The sequence below is a fragment of the Phallusia mammillata genome, chromosome 5 (genome assembly GCF_965637545.1).
Source record: "Phallusia mammillata chromosome 5, kaPhaMamm4.hap1.1, whole genome shotgun sequence".
In the NCBI taxonomy this organism is placed as follows: Eukaryota; Metazoa; Chordata; class Ascidiacea; order Phlebobranchia; family Ascidiidae; genus Phallusia; species Phallusia mammillata.
Window position 1 is genome coordinate 12,570,392 of NC_137256.1, and position 23,481 is coordinate 12,593,872.

Consider the following 23,481-nt stretch of genomic DNA (forward strand, 5'->3'; position numbering starts at 1 on the left):
AGACCTTATAGGTCGAAACAGTGTGCACTGTCTGCAGCTTATCATTTATTGGCTCTATGCTTTTACATTGATACTGTGACACTGAGCCGACTTCACTGTGGTTCCCAAGCAGTTGCTTGGCCATTGTGAGCCGGTTTCATCTGTGCTGTATGTCCAGTTGTGGCATCGCACAGACTAGGTGATGCATGGGGTTGTACCCTGTGCTCCCAACAAACTGGAGTGCCGTTGAATGGCTACACTAGCCAATGCGGCCCATCTCTCGTCACCAGCTGCACTGATGAGACCTTATAGGTCGAAACAGTGTGCACTGTCTGCAGCTTATCATTTATTGGCTCTATGCTTTTACATTTGCGGGATCATTGTGAGGATCACTCTGCAAACGCGGGATTATTCCGCAAACTATAGTTAAACATTCCGCGGCCGAGGGAGACTTCCCGCGCTAGCGCTATTTCTGAATGTCAGGAAATTGCTGAATTAATTTTAGGCTGGAACATTTTTTTTTGTACAAATACTATTATAAAACATCACTCCAACCGTAATAGTACTAACTGTCAGCAATTTAACACGATATTCAGCAGTTTCCGCAACGTCCCGCCATGTCCCGCGATTCAGCGTTTTAGTCTCACCCATGTACAGTTGCTGACAAAATGAGACAATACAACGATGATAGAATTACCATATTAAATAACTGTGTACACGAAACATTGTTTTAGAATTTAGATCCTCAGAAAGTGAGAGAAGCGGTAATTTAAAGTAAGTAAGCTCTATATAATTGATTTCACACAAATGCATTCATCTGATTACAACTCAATGTTTTGAGAACCCCCTTTTCTTGTAGTGCAATAAGCCGCCCTGTAAGCAAAAATTGAAAGCAATTTAAGTATAAGCAAAAGCAATGATGAAACACAAAGGTCTCGTCACTTTACCGCTTGAACTGCAGAGCTTCCTCCATTGTGCCAGGAACAGGTCTTCCCCTAGTTTCAGGCAAAAGTAAGCAAAGAAAACCAACAAAGATGCTGAATATGCCAATCACTGCATAGGGAATTGTGTGATGTATTTGATTGCCTGAAAAGCAGAGAATTTCTGTTACGTTACTCATAAAATTCTTAACAGTCTGTAATATTAAATACAAAGGTTATATTTACAAAAAAAAACATTATTAAACGAAAAATGTAAGTCTAGAACATTTTATTCAATAAGTTGAGGTAGATAATTGCATAAGGTTTTACTTAAGGTGACTTTTTGACTAAAAAAACAAACTTACCAGCAAATATGAGATATGGCACAAGCATGCTTCCAAGTCTGCAAACCGTCGAACAAGCACCAACTCCCATATGCCTGAGTAGTGTGGGGTAAACTTCGCAGGTGTACATGTAAACCAACATGAACAGCCCCGTGATCAGCAACTTGCTAATCATTGCTGACACCAGTGCTAATGTCTCATTAACTGGATCAACCAACAGTAAAAAAAATCAGTTATATTTACTGTCTAATTGATCAAAAAGTGATTTTGATATCATCTGCTATTCTAATGAATGTAGACATTTACGGAAAGTTAAAATAGGGGTTCATGAATTATTGTATTATAACTGAGTACATTAGGAACAGGAGTTCACAAACTAAATCCGTATATCCAAGTGTTTTAAATGATGTCATAAAGTGTTTTTTGTGGATATTGTGTTACAGACAGAGATTTAGAACAGTAATTAGCTTTCGACATTGCTGCAAAAAATGGGTTTACCTTTAAATGGGCACGACTGTAACCAAGACAAAACGAAACACATCCAACTTACATATGCGTAGCAATGGGACGATTCCATACGTGATCCCCCCTAAAGTAAAACACACAGCCATGCTGGGAATCCTGCCCAGTTTTTCGCAGATGTATGTCCCCAAAACATACGCTGGGATTTCAACTGCAGCTGAGATGAAACAGTTTACATACAGGTTTCCTTCCAAATCGCTAGTGTTGAGACCAATGGCGTAATAAACAGCTCCTACACACATCCTGCATAAAATAATTCAAGATACATGTGTCTTGTACGAAACAGAGAAAAATGAATTAAAAGAAATATTTACAACAAGGTATAGGTTGTTCATGTGTGCTTTTCAATAGCACAAAGTTAAGTGTTTGCACTCACCATGCCAAACATAGAATTAAAGTTCGTTTTCGCATGGCTGCTGTACGAAATAAGTCCAGATAAGTAAAGTGATTTTCACCTTTTATCTCTTTATCTTTGTCGTTTTCATTTAAAGGTTCCTTGAAACAGTACAAAATGTAAAAAAATGTATGTTCATTTGAAATTTCAAACTAAATCTGAACACTTAAAGTGTTAGGAGTAATAAAGATATATAATTGTTTCGTTTGAGCAATAACGGTCACTATGTCCGATCGTTGTATTAAAAGTGTACTTTACACACTTTTCCATCAGGAAAAACGGTTCTCTACGTTTCAATCTAGAATTGGATAGGTAAAAAAACGGTAAGTGCAAACCGCGGTTCCAGCCAATTTGTACCGCGATATGATCGCGGTTTAGCAATTTCTGGCCTCCCGTTTTTTTATTACAGTCTACTCTACCATGAATGAAATTTCCTTCACAATAGGCATTTTATTGACTTTTGCGATGTGTCTTATCATACGAATCGCTTCATCTTTGTTTTCTTGTCTTAGCAGCCAACGTGGTGATTCTGGAAACAACCTGTAGTTTAAAAACACGATAAGCAACGAAACCGAAAAAAAAACGTAGCACAGACTTACCAATAGACTGGAATATATAGTATTCCTGTTAGTCCGAAAACTTTCATGAACCAGCGCCAATCGGGGAGTAGAAAGGCAAAGAGTGGAAGGATCATGTAACCGAGTGAGTAAGCCAAATTCGTTGCCAAGGTAAGGAGTGCTCGGTAATCAGGACCAGTTATTTCCGAAGCTGATAAGTATGATTGACATTCTCGAATAACAAATTTTTTTAAGAAGGGGTGTGCAACCGCGGGCCATTGAATAAAAGTTGTTCCGCTAATTAAACCAATATTTGCACACCCCTGTCTTAATGACCAAAGAAAATGAACAAGTATTAGGCGTTAATGTAGCGGTGGATGTAACTTGTTTCATGTTGTGTTAACAAGATCTTACGTGTAGTGTCGGATCTTGTAAACAAAAGGAAAAAATTACAACCGTTAAAGCAATGTGTAATCCTTGTAGTCTTATATAAAAGCTGTTGAAACTTGCAAAAAACCTCTTTAATATTGACCTAAATGAAGTTATAAATAACAGCAAGAATTTTATGCTATTTTGACTAAAAGTAAAACTCGTTCCTACCCATTAGAACAGCAACCTGGTAGTTGATTAAACCCGAAACTCCCATAATAAACATCATTGCTGCGTACATTTCGACATTTACAGAAAAGCCAGCTAAAAAAATGCTCACGAATTGTACAAGAGTTGCCCATAGAAATAATGGTCTTCGGCCAAATCTAAAAAATAGGATTACGAGTGTCTTTGCCGATGGCTGGTAACCAATTATTCCTAACCTGTTTAGGTTGCAATACATGGACGTTCAAAAGTTACTGAATCATAAGAACACATAGTACAATAAAGTAACACCGGTCAATGACATATACAAACAAGATGTGATTTTGATGAAAACGAAACGTTATGCTTGCAAAGTTACAATTTTTTATTATATTTGCTTAGCCAAATCATTATGCCAAAATAATGATTTTAAAGCACGAGACCACTACACATATGAACAATTTCCTTTTATTTTCGTTAATTGCAGTTTTTTTCTGCTGGGCCGGTTGCCGTAGTGTCTCACTTAAATTTATGTTTGTCTGATGCAAAGCTCACCTGTCGGATAAAATACCAGACGGAACAGATCCGAAAAGAAGTCCACAAAGATACACACTTGTGATGACAGGTTTTATCCAAGCTTTGTCGCACACCAGTTTCCACTGCAATTGCAAAAAGCATGTAAACGGCCATATGTTAAAATGGCGACAAAAATGGGAAGACGTGGCGGTCTTATTGATTACCACCCTTTGAACTGAACCAAACATCAGTGGAAGGCTTGCATAAAAAAATTTTCAATTTGCAAAAGAAACTTACATTGATGTCATTTTCTCCAAACAAGCAAGGAAACAAACAAACAAACCTCTGTCGTCACTGTTCTTTTATCTGTTCGAAACATCCATCCTCCATCACACAAACTAGTGGTTAAATTCCCTTCTGTCCGGTTTGTCACTTGAAGACTTGACCTTAAAGTTATCAACAGAGGAAAAACGATATATAACTTATGTTTTTTTTCCAAAAACGTTTTTGCATACAAGTTGTATGACACAAAGTTCATTTAAGAATCTACAATTATTATTACCGGTGACAAACATCAAGTTGTTCTATTTTGTTATCGACACCGATTGTGATTATGGACCGACTTAAGTTTGACAACGAGTTGTTCTGTAATGCAAAACACAAAATCGATTCCTTTACTTTGTGAAGCTGAATAAAACAGTTTACCCCAAGGTCTATGTTGATCAGCGAATCATTGCAAAAGTAAGGTGGAGTTTCTTGGGTAAAAACGGTCATCAAGGTTGATATTCCGTTAGGAACAGTGCAAAGACATAAAAGCAAACATATTCGACGTTGGTAAGTGCCAAAAGAGTCCAGGACGGACGTAGACTTTCGGCTCGTTGAACTTTCATCCATCACTAACCGATGTGTGGCGCTTATTGCTTAATAAGGAAGTTAATAAACACAAAGTCTGCGAATGATAAGTTTGACGAGGAATTTGAGTCTATTTCACCTTTTACATGTTCTCTTTCTAAAGTTCATGTCCTCTGTTTTAAAATGTTACATGTCCTTGGAGAACATGAAAAATGCCCAAATGCACTTTACTTGCATTCTGCCGTTTAGTTTTTACTCACTGCCGCTAGTTCTCACCCATAAAATTTTACCAATAACAGTTTTCCGATGTGTAATGTTAGATACTTGTTCATCATCAAAAACAAAAAAGAGAAAAGTTGCTAAAAAGTGTTTTTTATATATTTTCTACGATCCGTAGCCAACACTTCGGGGTTAAAACAACTTAAACAACTAATTTTGAAACCTTTGCAACCATTCTGAGACACCACGTCTTAACACTACTCAGAAGCGATTGACTGGACAGACAGGTTATTTCAGCTGACCAGACCTGCCGTTAATTGCCTGCGGGGGTAATGTTTGAAATGATATTGATATTTTCATTTAGTTCCGATCTGACCGAAAAAAATACGACATTTCCGGTATTAACATCAAGAACATTTTTTCGTGGTCTTTACAACTCGTAAGCAAACAAAGAAAATTGCAGCACACAAAGTCGGGTTGTTATTATGCCACATAACATTTTTCAATGAAAGTCTAATGGATGGTACATTGTGAGCTTTATTATTATGGCGCAACGTCACGAAAGTTCAGCATTTCATTCATGTTATATGTCCAGAACGAAATACCGGAATAACAAATGACGGTATTTTTTTTTGTTCCGGTATGTTTAATATTTTTAATTTCGGTATTTCAGCCGAAAAACTATATATTTCATTCCGGTATAACGTTCTGTTCCGTTCAGGATGAAACACTGATTGTGGTTATCAGAAACTATTTACACACTCACCTTCATTAACTCAATGCACGACAATCTGAAAGACTCACTAACCTAAAATATCTTTCAAAAAAATAAAGAAAGGCATTTATGACTTCACGCTTGCGTGCACAATTGGTTACCACTCTAGCATTGAAGCTAACATACGACAATCTGTATGTGGACACTTGATGAACAGGTTTACTGCAAAAACTGACATCTACGCTAGGGTGACCAGACATCCGAAACTTTCCCGGCGGTCCGGAATTAAAATTTATGGCCGGAAACAATTTTTAAATACACACGTAATGTCCGGACAAATTCTCAATGTGGCCGTTTTGCCTTGCTGGGGTTGATTCAAGCGAGGGGAAAATGCTTCATTACGTTAATTTTTTAAACCGACTGCTTGATTTCTTCATTATTTGAGCGAAAGGACGTTTGAAGTGGTGTACCTTTTCTATTCTTGTGCGGTTTTTGACACGCGGTTCTATAAAACACATAACGGCGCCAGTTATAGTTTCGAGAAAGGTGTTTATTAAAATTGTCTGGACTTTAGTCCACTCAGATATGGTAAACCTAATCTACAATATATTATGCCCGTTCACACAGAAATGCGCGAACCCACACCCTGTTTTCAGCGAACAAAATATTTGCTGAGATATAAGACAAATCACATAGTTTACATGCCAATACTCGTAATTGAAACTTAAAGCTGGAATCACCCAGTCCGTTGCTTGGTAGATGAAGACTAAAAAGCCTTATAGCAATAGATGTAAGTTCAGAAAAAACAACTTAGTCGTTCACGCTTTGGTTTTAAAGATATATATATTTCGCTAATACAGCATCGTCAGTATCTACGAACAAGCAGAAAGATTCATAAAAATAAATGAAAACAATATGCATAAAAATCTACTAATGAAAGTGTAAAATAGCATGTTAAAAAACGTTACTCAAGCTGCAGCAGCAACCAACGCACCGAGTGAACCACTACCGCATCAAACAAGCGAAGAGACAAGAAAAAGAAAAAAGATATTGCAGGTGCGCGGCCGGAGGGAGGGAACAAGGCAAATTGTATTTTATCGTCCGATAAAAAATCCACGGGCAGAGAAAACACGTTGGTTGACGAGATAAGTCGAGGTAAAAAAGTAAACACAAACAAACTGGAGGGGAAGGCAAAGGATGTTATTTTACTTTAGGAAGAACCATTTTTTGGATGTTTATGCTTGCACCACTTTTGTTTAGCCATTTGTCCTCGTAAATGTTCAATAAATGAACCGGTGGTTTTTGTACGAACTGCACAAAAAAACATAGAGCGATGTCTAAATGTTCTTCAAATGTATCGCTGTGTGCAATAGCGTAGTGGTGCGCCAAAGCCGTTTTGTCGTCGTTTTCGTTGTGCTGATGAGTTTTCCATACCGACCTGTGGCTATTCCAACGGATGGAAAATCGGTTTTTCGTTTGGCCGACATATTGCGCATTGCAAATTCGGCATGTTGCCACATAAATGCCGAAATCCCTGCATGTTAGATGGGACGCTAATGTAAACACCCCGTTTGGTGTAGTGAGGCTGTCGGATGCGTCCACCATAGACATGTGGTTACCGAAGTGGCCACACAATGCACAATGGCCGCATGGAAAAGAACCCGGCAGTAATGAAATGTTGGTCAAAAAACTACTTTGCGCGATGGTTCTGTACCTAGAAAATGCTGTACAGGCGTTTTCGTCCACCAGGTTGCATATTTAACAAAAATGTCGTTCAACTGGTGTAATGTTAAACAAAAATACTAGTTGTTTCTATCCATAACTTGTATTTTCGCTGACGTTTCGCCCACCAGATCGGTAGGGCTTCATCAGAGCAATGAATGACGAATGCAAGCAACAAGCGAACGGCGCAAGAACAGCGTGATACCATGAAAAATAATTAAAGGTTCTGTACCTTGTGAGGATCCTAGCCAGAGTCGGTGGCTTTCTGTAGGAAACCATCACATTCGGTTGCAGCAATCGTTCTTTTTCACTAGGCTTCAGTAGATGGGGAAAACTAGTCGCCCAAACGTCCCTCTTTGAGACCCAAACCTTGTGGACGGGTTTGTTGGAAATCTTTCTGTCCATTTTCCTGCTTTACCAATTATGTCGTGGACCATGTTTTTTGGGAAATTTGACAATATGGCCTTTTGCTGAAGGTGTCGCAGACTCTGCAAAAAATCTTCGTCTCTTTCATTGAGCCGACGCATCCTTTTCGCCTCACCATGCAGAATCGACTTAAAAACTGATATTGGATGGTGAAACCTTCCGTCTAGAAAACGGCGGTTGACAGCAGTTTCCTTTACGTGATTTTTTGTTACAAACTGGAACACGTCATAATTGCAGATAACGTGTTCCACGTCTAGAAAAGAAATGTGCCCGTTCTTCTGATCGGTAGCAATTAGCTGAAATGTCAATGCAAGGCCAGATTCAGCAAATGATTTTCTTAAGCCGTCATTAATTTGTTCAGCTTTCTTTTTACCCAGACATATGTACGCCATGTCGTCAATAAAACGAGCAAAAATCTCCGTCTTTTCGACGAACCGCTTCGCCTGGACTATAATAAAGTGAACCGCCATATTTGCCAGGGATACACTGTGGTTATCACCCGTGGCAATTCCAGACCGCTGGGCGTAAAACCGATCTTCGTGACACACAATCACATTTTCCACAGTTAAAACCGTGAGGTCAACCAAGTTCTTGATTGTAGTGGATGAAAACGTCGAGTGGCTTTGTAAGGCGTCCGTCAAGGCAGTGTATATCAGTGAGCGGCGTAAATTTGTGTACAGTGATGTCACGTCGGCCGTAATGATGCATAGCTCCGTTTCTCTTATTTTCTCTGTAATAAATTCTTTGTGGGCTTGTTTCCAACAATCTAACGTCTGCAAGTAATGAGTACTATCCCGGCAGTATTCAGGGACCATACTTTGGCAATAGGCAACACTTATCGGCTGAAACAGATATTCCAAGAACGAAGTTACTCGGGAAGTAAAGGTGTGACACAAAGCTTGTAGCAGTCGGACTGGAATGTCATGAACCCGGACAGTTTCAATGTCTTCCGCAGAAAGTTTATGGGTTTTAAATAAGGGATATGCATAAGCGGGGGCGTTGTTAGAAAAATGTTTAGCCGTTGGTCCCGTAACGTGATGATACAGGCTTCCCTTACATTTCAATCCAACAACGTGTAGCAGAAGCTGATCGGAAATTTCGTTTTTCTGGTGCAAAGAAATTATCTTTTCCTCGCAAGTCTTACGTATTTTCGTTACATGTTTATCAAATGCATCTCGGGTAAGGGGAAGCAGATCAAAACCAGTCATCTCTCGTTGCATTACTTTTCGATAGTCATCAAGGTCCAATATCAACATCTTTCCATCTTTGTCCGAGCGGCAAATCACAATTTGATTGTCTTTGGTCAGTTTTAGAAGTTTATGTAAACTTTGTTTATGGTCTTTATTCATGTTGTTCTTGTGGCAGAAGTTGTATTTTACTTTTTCTCCCAAATTTCTCAATTTTGAAAATACCAAATCACCATATGCTTTGGTGGCTTCATCAAGCAGGTCTTTGTTTGGCCTGGAATATTTCGGGATTTTTAACCTTTCAGGCAAAAAAGGTTCGTCAGTGTTGTCGTCCTTTCGGAAAACATACCGCCACTCTACGCGCCTCACATGTCCATGAGCATTAAGCCACTCTTGATTTTCAATCCCCTCTGACCAACCAGGTGTTGGAGCAAAGTTTAGTCCTCGAGCCAACAAACATTTGTCCCGAAGCTCAATTGCAATCTTTGATTTGTTTACGATGTTATGTTTTACTTTTGCCAACAAGTTTGCATAACAGCGTTCTTCCTTTCTCCTCAAATATCTTTTTCTGTCCTTAACGTTTCTGCTGATCTTTTTCTGTCTTTGATTGGCGGTTAGCGGTTTGCTTTTGCTAATATTAAACGCTGTACGTTGCGAGCGTTGTTACGGCCGACGTGACATCACTGTACACAAATTTACGCCGCTCACTGATATACACTGCCTTGACGGACGCCTTACAAAGCCACTCGACGTTTTCATCCACTACAATCAAGAACTTGGTTGACCTCACGGTTTTAACTGTGGAAAATGTGATTGTGTGTCACGAAGATCGGTTTTACGCCCAGCGGTCTGGGATTGCCACGGGTGATAACCACAGTGTATCCCTGGCAAATATGGCGGTTCACTTTATTATAGTCCAGGCGAAGCGATTCGTCGAAAAGACGGAGATTTTTGCTCGTTTTATTGACGACATGGCGTACATATGTCTGGGTAAAAAGAAAGCTGAACAAATTAATAACGGCTTAAGAAAATCATTTGCTGAATCTGGCCTTGCATTGACATTTCAGCTAATTGCTACCGATCAGAAGAACGGGCACATTTCTTTTCTAGACGTGGAACACGTTATCTGCAATTATGACGTGTTCCAGTTTGTAACAAAAAATCACGTAAAGGAAACTGCTGTCAACCGCCGTTTTCTAGACGGAAGGTCTCACCATCCAATATCAGTTTTTAAGTCGATTCTGCATGGTGAGGCGAAAAGGATGCGTCGGCTCAATGAAAGAGACGAAGATTTTTTACAGAGTCTGCGACACCTTCAGCAAAAGGCCATATTGTCAAATTTCCCAAAAAACATGGTCCACGACATAATTGGTAAAGCAGGAAAATGGACAGAAAGATTTCCAACAAACCCGTCCACAAGGTTTGGGTCTCAAAGAGGGACGTTTGGGCGACTAGTTTTCCCCCATCTACTGAAGCCTAGTGAAAAAGAACGATTGCTGCAACCGAATGTGATGGTTTCCTACAGAAAGCCACCGACTCTGGCTAGGATCCTCACAAGGTACAGAACCATCGCGCAAAGTAGTTTTTTGACCAACATTTCATTACTGCCGGTTTTTTTTCCATGCGGCCATTGTGCATTGTGTGGCCACTTCGGTAACCACATGTCTATGGTGGACGCATCCGACAGCCTCACTACACCAAACGGGGTGTTTACATTAGCGTCCCATCTAACATGCAGGGATTTCGGCATTTATGTGGCAACATGCCGAATTTGCAATGCGCAATATGTCGGCCAAACGAAAAACCGATTTTCCATCCGTTGGAATAGCCACAGGTCGGTATGGAAAACTCATCAGCACAACGAAAACGACGACAAAACGGCTTTGGCGCACCACTACGCTATTGCACACAGCGATACATTTGAAGAACATTTAGACATCGCTCTATGTTTTTTTGTGCAGTTCGTACAAAAACCACCGGTTCATTTATTGGACATTTACGAGGACAAATGGCTAAACAAAAGTGGTGCAAGCATAAACATCCAAAAAATGGTTCTTCCTAAAGTAAAATAACATCCTTTGCCTTCCCCTCCAGTTTGTTTGTGTTTACTTTTTTTACCTCGACTTATCTCGTCAACCAACGTGTTTTCTCTGCCCGTGGATTTTTTATCGGACGATAAAATACAATTTGCCTTGTTCCCTCCCTCCGGCCGCGCACCTGCAATATATTTTTTCTTTTTCTTGTCTCTTCGCTTGTTTGATGCGGTAGTGGTTCACTCGGTGCGTTGGTTGCTGCTGCAGCTTGAGTAACGTTTTTTAACATGCTATTTTACACTTTCATTAGTAGATTTTTATGCATACTGTTTTCATTTATTTTTATTAATCTTTCTGCTTGTTCGTAGATACTGACGATGCTGTATTAGCGAAATATATATATCTTTAAAACCAAAGGGTGAACGACTAAGTTGTTTTTTCTGAACTTACAGCTTACATGCCACTAAGAAAAAAGTGAAAAAAGCAGTAGGAACGCTTGTGAAACCACACGTTCAGATTCACACCAACTCACTAAAATGTATGATCTATTATAATTATTAACGACAACAAGCAGTTTCTTTCAAATGCTTCTACTGACGGATCTAAAACTGTAAGTTAACGCAAAGCAAGATGAGGTCTCGACAAAACTCAACAACTAACTTTCCACACTGAAGCACTGCAGCGAGAGAAAAAATTAAAGTCAGTTATCCCGTTTCCATGGCCGTTGGTCCGATCGGACTTTTAAAAGTCCCATCGGACCTCCTCGCGAGGAGGTCCGCGAAAACGCTGAAAAAATTGCTGAGTCATTCCTTATTGCAGTGGTTCCCAAACTATGCGCCGCGGCACACTGGTGTGCCGCGAGATGTCATTAGGTGTGCCGCAAAAAATATTGAAATTAAAATCAATCAAGTAGAGTAGCAGTACCAGGTGCTTAGACCACTAGGCCAACATGTTCCACGTCTCTGAGATGTTCAACTAGGCTATTTAGCTATGAGAGTGACCTGTATAGCGGCTTTATGACTTCATAGTCAGTGCCTTTGTCAATATATGTTTTATTCAAATGTTCGAAGTGCGCCAAATATTTTTCGTTTTTTCTAAAATGCGCCTTAAAAGAAAAAAGTTTGGGAACCACTGCCTTATTGAGTCCGATCGGACTGAAATAGCGGAAAAGTCCGATCGGACCAGCGGCCATGGAAACGGGATAATTGTTGCGTCGTGACTTAGTATACGCTTGAGTAATTATACAAAGATAGAAAATAAAGGATGGCAGTACGGTACAACACGGGTCAAATATCATCAAACAGTACCGTACATAGGTCCTGTACTCAAAGAAAGCAGAGGTACGGGTACGGTACGATGGTACGCTCGTTCACCAACGCGTACCACCGTACCAAAAGCGTAGCGTACCACCGTACTGGTACGCAAAAAAAATGTTGATTAAGCGGTCATTTTAAATCGTTACGCTTTGCAGATTATATTGAAATTGCCTGAAACTTGGGTTTAGATCAGTGGTTCCCAACCGGGGAGGAATTCCTCCCTAGTGAGGAATTTTATGAGTTTAGGGGAGGAATTTCATAAAAACTGAAAAAAAAAATCCTTGATGTTGAGGATGACTTGTGTTGTGCACTCTCACGAACTGCGCCGCATATACAACTACTTTCACAATGCAAATAAGAGCAAATTTTGCATTGAGTTGTAATGTGAAATAATTTGTTTTTCGTCTTATGGGGAGGAATAAATAGTTCGAAAATGGGTAAAGGGAGGAATGTAACAAAAAAGGTTGGGAACCACTGGTTTAGATTGTTTATGACATGATTTCATAACAATGTCAGTGAACCAAACCAGGACTCAAAAAGGTTGATGAAGTCACTGCTTATTTTTGCTTACTGGGACCGCTAAGCAACAGGAGGATGAATATAACAAAGATGAACTCGGCATCTGTAATTGATTCGACATTAAAAATATGCTGTTAAAAATTACACACTGTCGCTGCACGAGCCTATCGTAGAAAATATCAAATAAGCGGGGTTTATAGTGGAGCAGCTTGTTTAGATGCCTCTCCTTTTAGTTACTAAAAGTATATGTCATAAAATTTATCCACATCTGATTCCGATTGGTTAATTTGAAGGTACGGTAAGCAAAAACGTGGTTATCAGCAACTGCCTTCCATACCTTCAAATTACCCAATCGGAATCAGATTTGGATAAATTTTAAGTACGGTACGATGGTGCGCTAAAATTCGATTTTTAACTTTGTTACGGTACCGTGGTACCATAGTATACTAATACTAGTGATGTACCGAATCGGCGAAATTTCGATTCGGCCGAAACCGAATATTCGGCGGTTTTGCCGAATAAATTCGGCTGAATCAACCGAATCACTTATGACGTGACGCAAAGTCGTACGCTACGCGTTTGACATGAAAACACTAGTTTATCTACATGGTTATTAGTATATAGAATGGTTGTGTTTCGTCCCTATTTTAGTTCTATGGGGTTTAACATTGCCTCAAGCATGATTGCCAACCCGACAATGAATTACTGATTGTTTGTCTGCAGTGGGAAAAGCGTCAATATGTTAAAAAATATAATGATTGACGCGATTTTCGTTGGTCCTAAGAAGAAAGGACACGTTTAACGCTTTAAATGGGTGCTCGTAAAAGATTCGGTTTCGGCCGAATCGCAACAAATTATTCGGCCGAAACCGAATCTTTTCATTTCATCCGGCCCGCGACCACATTTTTTTGTTTGTCAAATCGCATTGATAACTTTGTAACATTTAAAAATTAATCTACTTCTTACGAAAGTTTTCCTGTCGCGATATGTAGAATTGATATTACCTTGTTTTGTGGGATTACAACGCCCAGGATTGACCCAAAGCCAATTTGTTACGTCACAAACAAGACTACAAGTGTTAATTGTGCGCAAACAATTGCTTTCTTTAGTCACTTGTGACGTAATATACAAGCATTGCTTGTAAGATGAGACTATGGGTTCGTTCAAATACAGATTTGGTTACTGGTATCCAACACTTAGTTTCGTAACTTGAAGTTCACAATAGGGTTTGGTCTGGTAACTAGCGATGAAACCACAGCGTTCAAACATAGAAGTCCCAAATTTGTTTTGAAAACTGCCGTCCAAACCAGAGCGTTCAAATTGGCCACGTGGTTTCTAACTTTTGCGTTCACCAACAGCGGGTCTCGCGGCTTTCAAGTTTGGGATTTTTCGTTACAAAAGGCGCAATATGAACGCTTCGTTGTCACAACGGTTTGAAGTTGTTGTACCGGCTTTTTGCCTTGTGCACCAAACGCAAGCGACTTTTAAAACTTTCAGTACATTTGTATTTGAAGCTTTTACAAATCTGGCAATGGATTCAGCAGCTTTAAGTGTAAAAACGCGAGGTGTTTTATGGTCGGTAGAGGAAATTGACTTCCTGATTGACCTATGGGCAGATGAGTCAGTTCAAAGTATGATAAAAGAGGCCAAAGCAACAGAGAAATATTTATGCTCATTGCAGAGCAGATGAGTTCAAAAGGGTATCAGAGAGATTGCCACAGTTGCATTAAAAAGATGCAAGGTTTAAAAAGAGAGTATAGAAAGTTTAAGATATGTCAACAAGAAGTGGGCAGGTGGTGAGCCAGTTATTCCAAGTGCCATTGCTAAACATTACCCAAAATTGGACAAAAAATATTGAGAGATTCCCCACTTACAGCCCCTTCACTTTTGATTTCTCAGTCACCAGAAGGTATGTTTGACAAACAATGATTATCATTATCTGGTTTAATTGATTGTATGTGATCACAGATAGCAGTGATTCCGACACTCCACTACAAAGGGGAAAAAAGCGTAAGTGTGTGTTCCAAATTTCACAGCGATTACTTTTACAAAAAAATGGTTAAATTATCAAGTATGGTCCCATGCAAACTGCAAAAAAATTCAGATATACATGTATGTGAACTTATACAACTAAATCATTTCACACTATATCTATATACATATGTATATACTACTGTTATATATATATATTTATACCACTGTTTGACAAGTTCAAATCATCACGTGTTTCGTTAATATTTATACAGAATAAATTTGTGCACCATTTGTATTGTGCACAGGTCAATCGGAAGTTATTGAAATTAAGAATCTGATGAAAGAAAACTTTACAAAAGAAGAAGAAAGAATGAACAAGTGAATGAAATTTCAAGTTTCTATTTTAAATGCCTCATATTACAATGGCATTTGAGTAGTTTGGATATGAACTCAAAGTAAAGGGCAGACTGATTTGATAAAATATTTCATAACAATACAGTGAAAATGAAATTAAGAACATTAACTATCCATACATAAAACAATGATGTACATTATTAGGAGGAGCAAGCAGAAAAGGAAAGAGCTCATGAAAAAGAAATAATGGGAATGATTTTAGGGTAAACATGCTTCTTTATTTAGATTAGTCTGATTGTTTGCCACATGTTGCTTACTATACTTCTGTGTCTATTTGTCGATGAACCAAAATGTTGGATATTAAAAAACTCCATAATGAAGCTAACTAGCAATAATGTTTTTAAAAGTGAAACTGTGATGAAACAGCAACCTTTAATTTTATTCAGCTTAAGGTTGCTTCCCTTAATTGGTGTACTCTGTATTTTCAGGTGTGTTTCTCATACACCTTCAACTTCTGATGATAGCGGAGAGTTTGTCATCAGTCACCATAACATTTAACCACTAAATTTTGCCAATAAACAAACATGTGACTGCCATCTGTATTTTATTATAAGTTGCAACAGACAAAAACACAGGTCACAACAATTTCACAAAAAAAAATCTGGCAAACCTCATTTTCTACTCACAGCTTAAAAACATGCTAAGTGTATTGCGAATTTCTGCAGCAGAACCTACATTATCAGAATTTCATTGTAAATCTGCCAAATTATTGTCATTCTTGCTATCATTGTCACACAAAGCTAAATTAGAAATAAAGTCATCATTTTCCTCACAAATATTATGCAATACTACACATGCTGCTATTATGGTTGCGGCATTGCGTGGACCTGCATCGCATCGTTTCAGCAAACACCTCCATCTTTGTTTTAAGCGACCAAATGCTTGCTCAACCACTCTCCTAGCAATGGACAATTTCTAAAATGTAATTATGTACAATTTTACTTCATTATTTCTACACAATGCTGCAAAATATCAATTAACCCCACCCATTACAAATGTGGCCTAGCCACTGCAGCTTATGCCTGCTAGGCCTGTCAGTTGTAGCATACATCCTGTGAAATAACTGCTAACTTTGTACCAAAGTACATTACTTGCTTTTCAAAAAAATCCTTGGTAACTAGCATCTTAATTTGCCACAAACTCATTTTCACCTTGTTGAAATTAACCTGACTGTTATTTTGTGTGTTGGCATATGGTCTCATTAACCAGTTTTTTAATGGGTAGGCCCCATCTCCAATAATATAGTATGGAATATGTTTGTCTTCAATTATCATATTGCTCTGGAAAGCAAAGTATTGTAAAAATTTAACAAATTTTCATTCATTTCACACCACATGAGCTTACCTGTGGAAACATGCTTCCAGATTCTGCTTTTGTGTAAAGTGGAGAGTTAGCTAACATTCGAGCATCATGCACCTTGCCATGCCACCCAATCACAACATCAACAAATCTACAAATAAAAGGACATACATAATAAAACACATGACAACAAATTGTAACAGGACAAGCATGCAATTAGGAGAATGGCTGGTAGTTAACAAGCTTTATTGTATTTGTCATGGCATAACAAAAAACATTTTTACCTTCCTTTATGGTCTGTAACTGCCTGTATGCTTATTGAGTAAAACATTTTGTAGTTGAAGTAATCAGGTCCATTTTCTGCTGGTTGTGGGATTGCAATATGGCACCCATCCACTGCACCATTACAATTGGCCATTCCTTTTTCAATGAAGAAAGATATTGCAATTGTAGCAATGTTCTGCTGGTACCTCACAACGTCCATGAAGAGCATTTTCACAATTACTTTGCACACTTCAATGGTAACCTTTTATTAAAAAAATAAATAATTCTATTAGTATGATAAGCCATGTGAGTGTGTCCATTTTACCTGTTGTTTTTAATACATATATATGTACCTCAAAAACTGTGGACTTTCCCAAACCAAAATGTTCACCCAGTAAGCGATAATAATTAATCAATGGCACTTCCTAGGCGCCATAAGGTAATCGCAAGTCTACACTTGCATGAAATTGGTTGTTTGTTTTTGTAAGTGTGGTGCAATTTTGAAACACAAGAGGTTAAATGTTGATCTATGCACTTTTTACTGTTTTAAGCGCAAATGTAGTTGGTAATCGTCACTTGTCCAATTTTTCAACATCCTTTCCCAATAGCCTTCGTTTGCTTTCAACCTAACTTTGCGACTAGCCGGCAATAAATGGAGGGATTTAAGCCCCATACAATATTGTATGGCTACGATACACATGGGGGCAAACAACTTTTCGTCGTCGTCTTAACAGCAAATAAGCATAAACACCCTGACGCCACATCTTTTTTTCCGACACGTGCAAGTTTGAAACCACGGGCAATGAAGTGAACGGTCGACGTTTTGGCGTAACAAATCGTAGCTATTCAACCATAAGATTACGTCATGTTCCCAAACCTTCTTCGCGTTCACGCGAATGGTTTTGACGAAAAAGTATCAAAACATACTCTGTTCATATAGTTGTTCTGAAACCAAGTTTCCGTTCATACTTACGTGTTTTCGTGCCAAAAGTATCATAACATTTTGCGAAAACTTGTGTTTGAACGAACCCTAACTTTACAATTTAATAGTCGCATCACCAGATTTTTAATGGGATTATAGAAAGACCATATCCTGGCGCCTCTATCAAAATCGCCTTGCGGGCTAAGTTCGGAAAGACGGCGCTGGGGCATGTAAACTATCCGGCCCGCGCGAATTATTTAATTTATTAAACTTATCCGGCCTGCAGTGAAAAAGTTTGGTGACCCCTGCCTATAGCATCAGACGCTCAACTCATACCTAGGCATACCTTATTTTTCTCAATCAACAAAACGTTTGTATATTGCAGAATTGTGGACACGCATACCAATATGTGCAATTATAAAAAAAATTCTGTGAAAATGTTGGGAGTTGCAAGATTAATATTAAAACATTGCAACACCATAAGACGAGTTTCTGCTAAGCCATGCAGAAAAATTACCAGCGTGGTAATTGGTACTGTTGGCTATGTCATTTAACGTTTTGACTTATTCCCAACCATTTTTTTTGGTTAAAGTTAAAAAATGTTCTTAGGCCTATCCTTAAAATCGCTGCAAAAATGTTCTGATCGATTCGGATGGAATCCAAACAAAATAGGCCTACCTTACTGCTATAACTATTCTATTTAAGCAAACTACCGTGCATCAACATAAATTAACAGAAAACAAAACGAAAATTTTATTGACCTCGTTTCGTTGCAGAACGGCAAGTTTGGATTATCCAAATCTGCCATCGAGTCTACTGTGCAATTTTAATAATGCTAAAATTCGCTTCGTTTTACAAAAAAATGCTAAAGTTGTGACTTTCGAGCGAGTAGCTACACACGATTGCCAAAGATGTAGAACAATGGTTCTCAACTCGTTATGGGCCATGGACCACCGGCCCAGTACAAATAATATCGTGGACCATTCCATTTTGGGGCAAGTTTGAAGTACACACATACGAATCAAGCCATTTGGTCTTGAAACACAATTCTTTAAAATCGATTTACAAGAAGTGAGATACAATCATTAACAGCTAACATTTTGACACTCTTTCAACACGTAGTTTGCAATCATCTCTAGTTTATCACTTAATTTAGTCGACGTCCTGTGGACCACCCAAAAAGTCATCATGGACCACCAGTTGAGAACCACTGATGTAGAACTTCCCTCGAATATTTTTTTTGATCAGATGAGACCAAACTATTTGCTGAAGAGGGAAATCACCTAGATTAAATTGTTCAGTGTTCACAAGCTACGAAGTACAAAGCCAATAACAACCAAATTTAACTTTCAAATTATGGGGGCCAAAACTGAATTTAAACTATAACTGACAAATTGTTTATAATACTCTAGGTAACAACGACATGTCAAAGTTCTTGGGCTAAATGTATTTTGCTCACAAACGGTTTGCTGGGCCAGGTAAGTGTTAATTGGCACTGCAATCGATATTTGCAATTCAGTAAACCACGTCTATTTTAAAATGTTTATCTTTTCAGAAAAATGTAAACTGTGATTAAAACTTGGTTAGAACTCAGATACATCACTGACTGTTTGTACATGGGTTTATTTCTTGTCACCTTTTTGCAAACCAGAAGTTATGTTAGAAAGGTTTGCAGCACAAGTTCTTAACCACTATATTGGACAATATGTAGACGACTTTAATCCTGAAAATTTGTCTATTGGAATTGTCCAAGGTAATATTATGTAATAGACATTTCTTTCCAATACCGATCTATGTCAGTTACCGGTACTAGAAATTATTGAATAATAAGCATAGATCAATAAGGAGTGTTGTGTTTTAATTTAATTTATGTCAACAACAAGAAGGTTTAGTTATTTATGTAGTGAATTCATTTTAAAATGCAGTCCCTGCTGTAACTTTTTTGTATTGCTCCTATAATAGCTTGTTGATTTAAAAAAAAAACTAAACAGAAAAAAAACTTGATGATGGCTAAGACTCCTACAGTTTATCAACTCTGGATTACATGTTAGAAGTAGTCAATATTGCAAAAGCATTTTACCAAATTGCTTATGTTCACCGAAAAAAGAGATCTGTGCTCAAATTTACTTTGTCCCTGGAGTTAACCAATTACAAATCTTGTTTGTTGTTGCATCTTTAATCACTTTTTACCAATGTATAACACAGTTGAAATGCAAATATTCAGATAGTTTTTGATTTCAAATATATAAATTTTTAAAACTGTTTACCCAAATTCAACCATTGTTAAATTGGCTGATTTCCATTTAGGTGCTGTTGAACTTGAGGGATTGTCACTACGCAAAGATGCTCTCAAAGAACTTGACTTGCCTGGCATTGAAGTCAAATGGGGTTATATTGGAAAAATTACTTTGAGAATACCAAGCTATAAAAATTATAAGTTGGTTCCTTTGAAATAAATTAAAAAGATAAAATGAATTGCAATTTTGCACATTTTTACACAATACACATTTTTGGTTTGTTTGGTTAACGATTAGTTTAAAAGGTATATTTAACAAGGATCGACAAAAGAATTATTATCATATTTTGTACTTTGCAGTGAACCATGGGTAATTGACATAAACAAGTTGTACCTGATTGTGGGTCCTGCAAATCAAGAAAAGAAAACTTTTAATGCTGATACAGAAAGAATAAAAAAAGAAAAAAGGTAATGGAAAGGTTATGTATAAATAAAAGATTTAATTTTTGTTGTTTTAAAGTAGAATGTTGAATTCGATTTAACTTCCTTTTTAGCAAACAGAAGCAACTAAGCGCACTTGAAGACAAATGGTATGCAACTCAGGGATCGAGCAAATCCATCTATGCAATATGGCATGCCTACTCATCTAGCATTGTGACAAATATTGTTGAAAATTTGCAGGTGTGCTTGTTACTTTTATTGCCAGGATAAAACTTTAAATGCATAGTTAAAAACCTGACTTTAAAATTTTGTTTTTTCACTGCAACATCCTAAGGTTTTGTAATCAGTGACAAAGATTTCCTTTTTTAGGTTCGTTTATTTGATTTGCATATTCGATATGAAGATGACCTCACTCTGCCAACAACATTTGCCTGTGGAATACACATCAATGTTTTATCTGCACAAAGCACGGACCAAAATTGGGTATGATTCTTACAAATAGAGCACAATGATATTATATGAGGTATAACAATTACATCATAATTTCACTGTTTTAAATCTTTACTTTTATCAATAGTTATGTTTTAACAGTTCACTAAAACAAATGCCATTTAATGGCACAATATGGGCAGTTTTAATAGTCTTTAAATGTATCTGTGTATGGTGGTTTAAAGTGGACACATTGAGGAAAGTATTTTTCAAGGTTCCAAAGACAACAAACACAAAAGGGGAAAGCCAGAAATGGAAAAAAATGCAACTGTCAGACATGTCATTTTACTGGAATACAAAGTCTGATATATTTAACAATCTGGAGCATGAGGATATCATAGTTAGTAGTTTAATTTAGTGTCTTTAGCTTATGTGTGCTGAATTTATATGTGCAGTATGTGTGACAGTATGTGTGCTGAATTTTTCCCGACCTTGTGATTTACACAGGGTTAAACAATGTTTATTTTTTATTTTTTTTTAAATGTGAAGACAATTTCTGTTTATCAACCAGATTTACATCATAGCAACATAAAAACCAGTTTTACAATTCTGTGGTTAAATGCTAAAAAAACATTTGTAGACACAAACCACGAAGTAGTGCCCCGGGATGCATGTGGTTTGGACAGATGTACTAATTATATTTGTGCAGTAAATTCTGTTTAAAAAATGGTTACATGTATATTTTCATCATTGCAAGATTTATTTTTTTGTAGTCATTGATGGAAAAACAAGTTTTGCATCAAGATGCACCACATGCTCCCAATAATGATGAAGTACAAAGTCAAAGAAACCAATTGATATTACAACCAGTGAGTGGCGATGCTAAATTTACACGCAACTGCAGTGCTTTCCCACTTCGAACCAGTGCCCAACCTCGACTAGCATTGACTTTGTCACTCTCATCAATTCCCCTATCTCTTGAAAAGACCCAGTACCAGCAGATTGTTGCCTTGGCTAGCGAGATTGCTCGGTGGGACAAACAAAGACAACACAGATCAGATAAACCAGTACAGAGGATAACAGAAAAGTAAGGATTTTGAACTTTGGGCAGCTGTTATACTACCCAATAATTTTGTAAAATGTTTAAATAATTGTTTGATCTTTTTATAACTTGTTTTAAAAGCCATAGAAACTAATTGTTACATATCTGTTTCTATTGCTCACTTGCAGACACAAACAAAGGTCACTTAAAAACAAGCTGTTTACCACCCTAAATATGTGCTTACACTTACAATAGAACAAACTGTGAAACAAATTATTTCTTTTAGTCCTGCAGCATGGTGGAATTGGGCAATAACATCACATTTAAAAGTTATACAACAGAAAAAGGAAAGATGCTCTTTGTCCTTTGCACTCCAGAGAGCAAAATCGATTGTCAAATACACAGCAGAATACAAGCAACTTCTAAACACCAAATATGTCCTGAAGTCCCAGGTGTGTTGCTTAACATGTGAAGCTGACTGTAATCTTGTCATACTGTTTAAGACCTGTAGAATCACTTAAGATGAACATAAATGCATAACTGAGATCAGCCCTGAAGCGCCTATGCCAACCAACGATCATGGCACACTCATATATAAATCGCAGTACACCAGGCCCTTTGTAGAATCACTGCAGCATATTGTGAAACGAAACAAAAAAATGTCCAAGCAAGTTATGTTGGAGAAACATTATTGCAAAGGGTGTTTTGTAGAACTTGGAGCTCAGCTCCTCAGTAAAAGCGATAGAAGCTCAACTAACTTTTGATGAGATTCGTATTCTTCGAGAATTAGTCTACAGAAAAATTGATGAGGAAACCAAACTAAAACAAGCTGCAGATAAGGTTTCATTCATTTTATTTGCCTGTAGGTCACAAAAATATTTTATGCAACAATATTCTTTTGTGCTAGAAATTAAAATCAAAGAAGTCGGGTGCAAAAAAAGTGAAGTCAGCAAAAAGCTCATCATGGCGACTTGCTGGATGGCTTGGGTATGTTTGTTTGGTAAAACAATCAAATTAAACTGGCATTGTTTTTTTATGGTACAAGGTGCAAAAAACTGAATGCAAATTGTTGCTGCTTCATGCATGTGTTTTGAAGCCATTGTGGTTTAAACTACTTTTGTAAAATGTTGTCTTGATCAGATGGGGAAGTAAGCAAAGTAATCAAGGTTTGGAACAACAAATTTCGGAATCAGATGAAGAAAGTAATGAACAAAAACTGGCACAAACTCTCTCACAGAAAACCTTGGAGGAAAGTGTTTTTGAAGATCTCGGTGAGTGGCAGAATTGCAGTTTGTAAAGCCAACTAAGTCCTAGTCAACAGTACCAATGTCATAAACTTTACACTTATCAACACCAGAGTAACCTTTGACCCCGCTGACTTGCCTTTGTGACTTATACTGTTTACATTTCAAGATGACGAAGAGCTGTATGCGGTGTTCGGAGATGATCTGCAAGACCAAGATACCAATGATACTTTTCTTAAACGCGATTCAGTTTTCCTTAAACTTGATTTTTCGCTTGAAAGCGGAACTTTCACTTTGCTGGACACGGGTCAAGGTCAAGATATAACAGACAACGGAATCGTTTCGCTTCAGTTCGACTCTGTGAACCTTTCCAGTCAATGGAAACCCAGGTAACAAATGTGGAACCATAATGTGAATGCTCA

At 37.8% G+C, this 23,481-nt stretch overlaps 2 protein-coding genes across 5 annotated transcripts in view; one reads left to right on the forward strand and one right to left on the reverse strand.

The window, feature by feature from the left end:
* Positions 1 to 662: 662 nt before the first annotated feature.
* On the reverse strand, positions 663 to 6,463 carry LOC145229387 (organic cation/carnitine transporter 2-like). Of its 2 annotated transcripts, none has more exons than XM_080094716.1 (12): positions 4,511 to 6,463; positions 4,368 to 4,450; positions 4,149 to 4,251; positions 3,845 to 3,948; positions 3,317 to 3,471; positions 2,759 to 2,948; positions 2,579 to 2,699; positions 2,142 to 2,260; positions 1,794 to 2,008; positions 1,265 to 1,447; positions 927 to 1,065; positions 663 to 852 (listed from the first exon to the last, which is right to left on the reverse strand). In XM_080094716.1, exons 1-12 carry the CDS (start codon positions 4,697 to 4,699, stop codon positions 801 to 803), a joined length of 1,653 nt encoding a protein of 550 aa, XP_079950842.1. In that variant the 5' UTR covers positions 4,700 to 6,463; the 3' UTR covers positions 663 to 800. The 2 variants fall into 2 exon arrangements, with proteins under 2 accessions (XP_079950842.1, XP_079950843.1); XM_080094717.1 differs by having other exon boundaries at positions 2,759 to 2,927; positions 4,511 to 6,462.
* Positions 6,464 to 19,009: 12,546 nt separating this feature from the next.
* The window catches only part of LOC145230748 (intermembrane lipid transfer protein VPS13D-like), a 51,991-nt gene continuing 47,519 nt past the window's right edge, over positions 19,010 to 23,481 (forward strand). For all 3 annotated transcript variants that reach the window (XM_080096269.1, XM_080096271.1, XM_080096270.1), the window contains exons 1-13: positions 19,010 to 19,145; positions 19,223 to 19,420; positions 19,975 to 20,104; positions 20,264 to 20,371; positions 20,458 to 20,584; positions 20,714 to 20,827; positions 21,048 to 21,173; positions 21,547 to 21,860; positions 22,102 to 22,267; positions 22,527 to 22,655; positions 22,723 to 22,802; positions 22,956 to 23,086; positions 23,229 to 23,448. In XM_080096269.1, coding sequence (XP_079952395.1) covers positions 19,324 to 19,420; positions 19,975 to 20,104; positions 20,264 to 20,371; positions 20,458 to 20,584; positions 20,714 to 20,827; positions 21,048 to 21,173; positions 21,547 to 21,860; positions 22,102 to 22,267; positions 22,527 to 22,655; positions 22,723 to 22,802; positions 22,956 to 23,086; positions 23,229 to 23,448 — 1,742 coding nt within the window. In that variant the 5' untranslated portion in view covers positions 19,010 to 19,145; positions 19,223 to 19,323. The remainder of the gene's footprint in view (positions 19,146 to 19,222; positions 19,421 to 19,974; positions 20,105 to 20,263; positions 20,372 to 20,457; positions 20,585 to 20,713; positions 20,828 to 21,047; positions 21,174 to 21,546; positions 21,861 to 22,101; positions 22,268 to 22,526; positions 22,656 to 22,722; positions 22,803 to 22,955; positions 23,087 to 23,228; positions 23,449 to 23,481) is intronic.

Excerpts from the sequence above, each read along its gene's own strand:
- LOC145229387 (XM_080094716.1), bottom strand. The coding sequence starts at position 4,699 with ATGGATGAAAGTTCAACGAGCCGAAAGTCTACGTCCGTCCTGGACTCT. Across the intron at positions 4,252-4,367 it reads CAACTTGATGTTTGTCACCG|GTCAAGTCTTCAAGTGACAA; the intron begins GTAATAATAATT and ends GATAACTTTAAG. Across the intron at positions 1,066-1,264 it reads GCCATATCTCATATTTGCTG|GCAATCAAATACATCACACA; the intron begins GTAAGTTTGTTT and ends TCTGCTTTTCAG.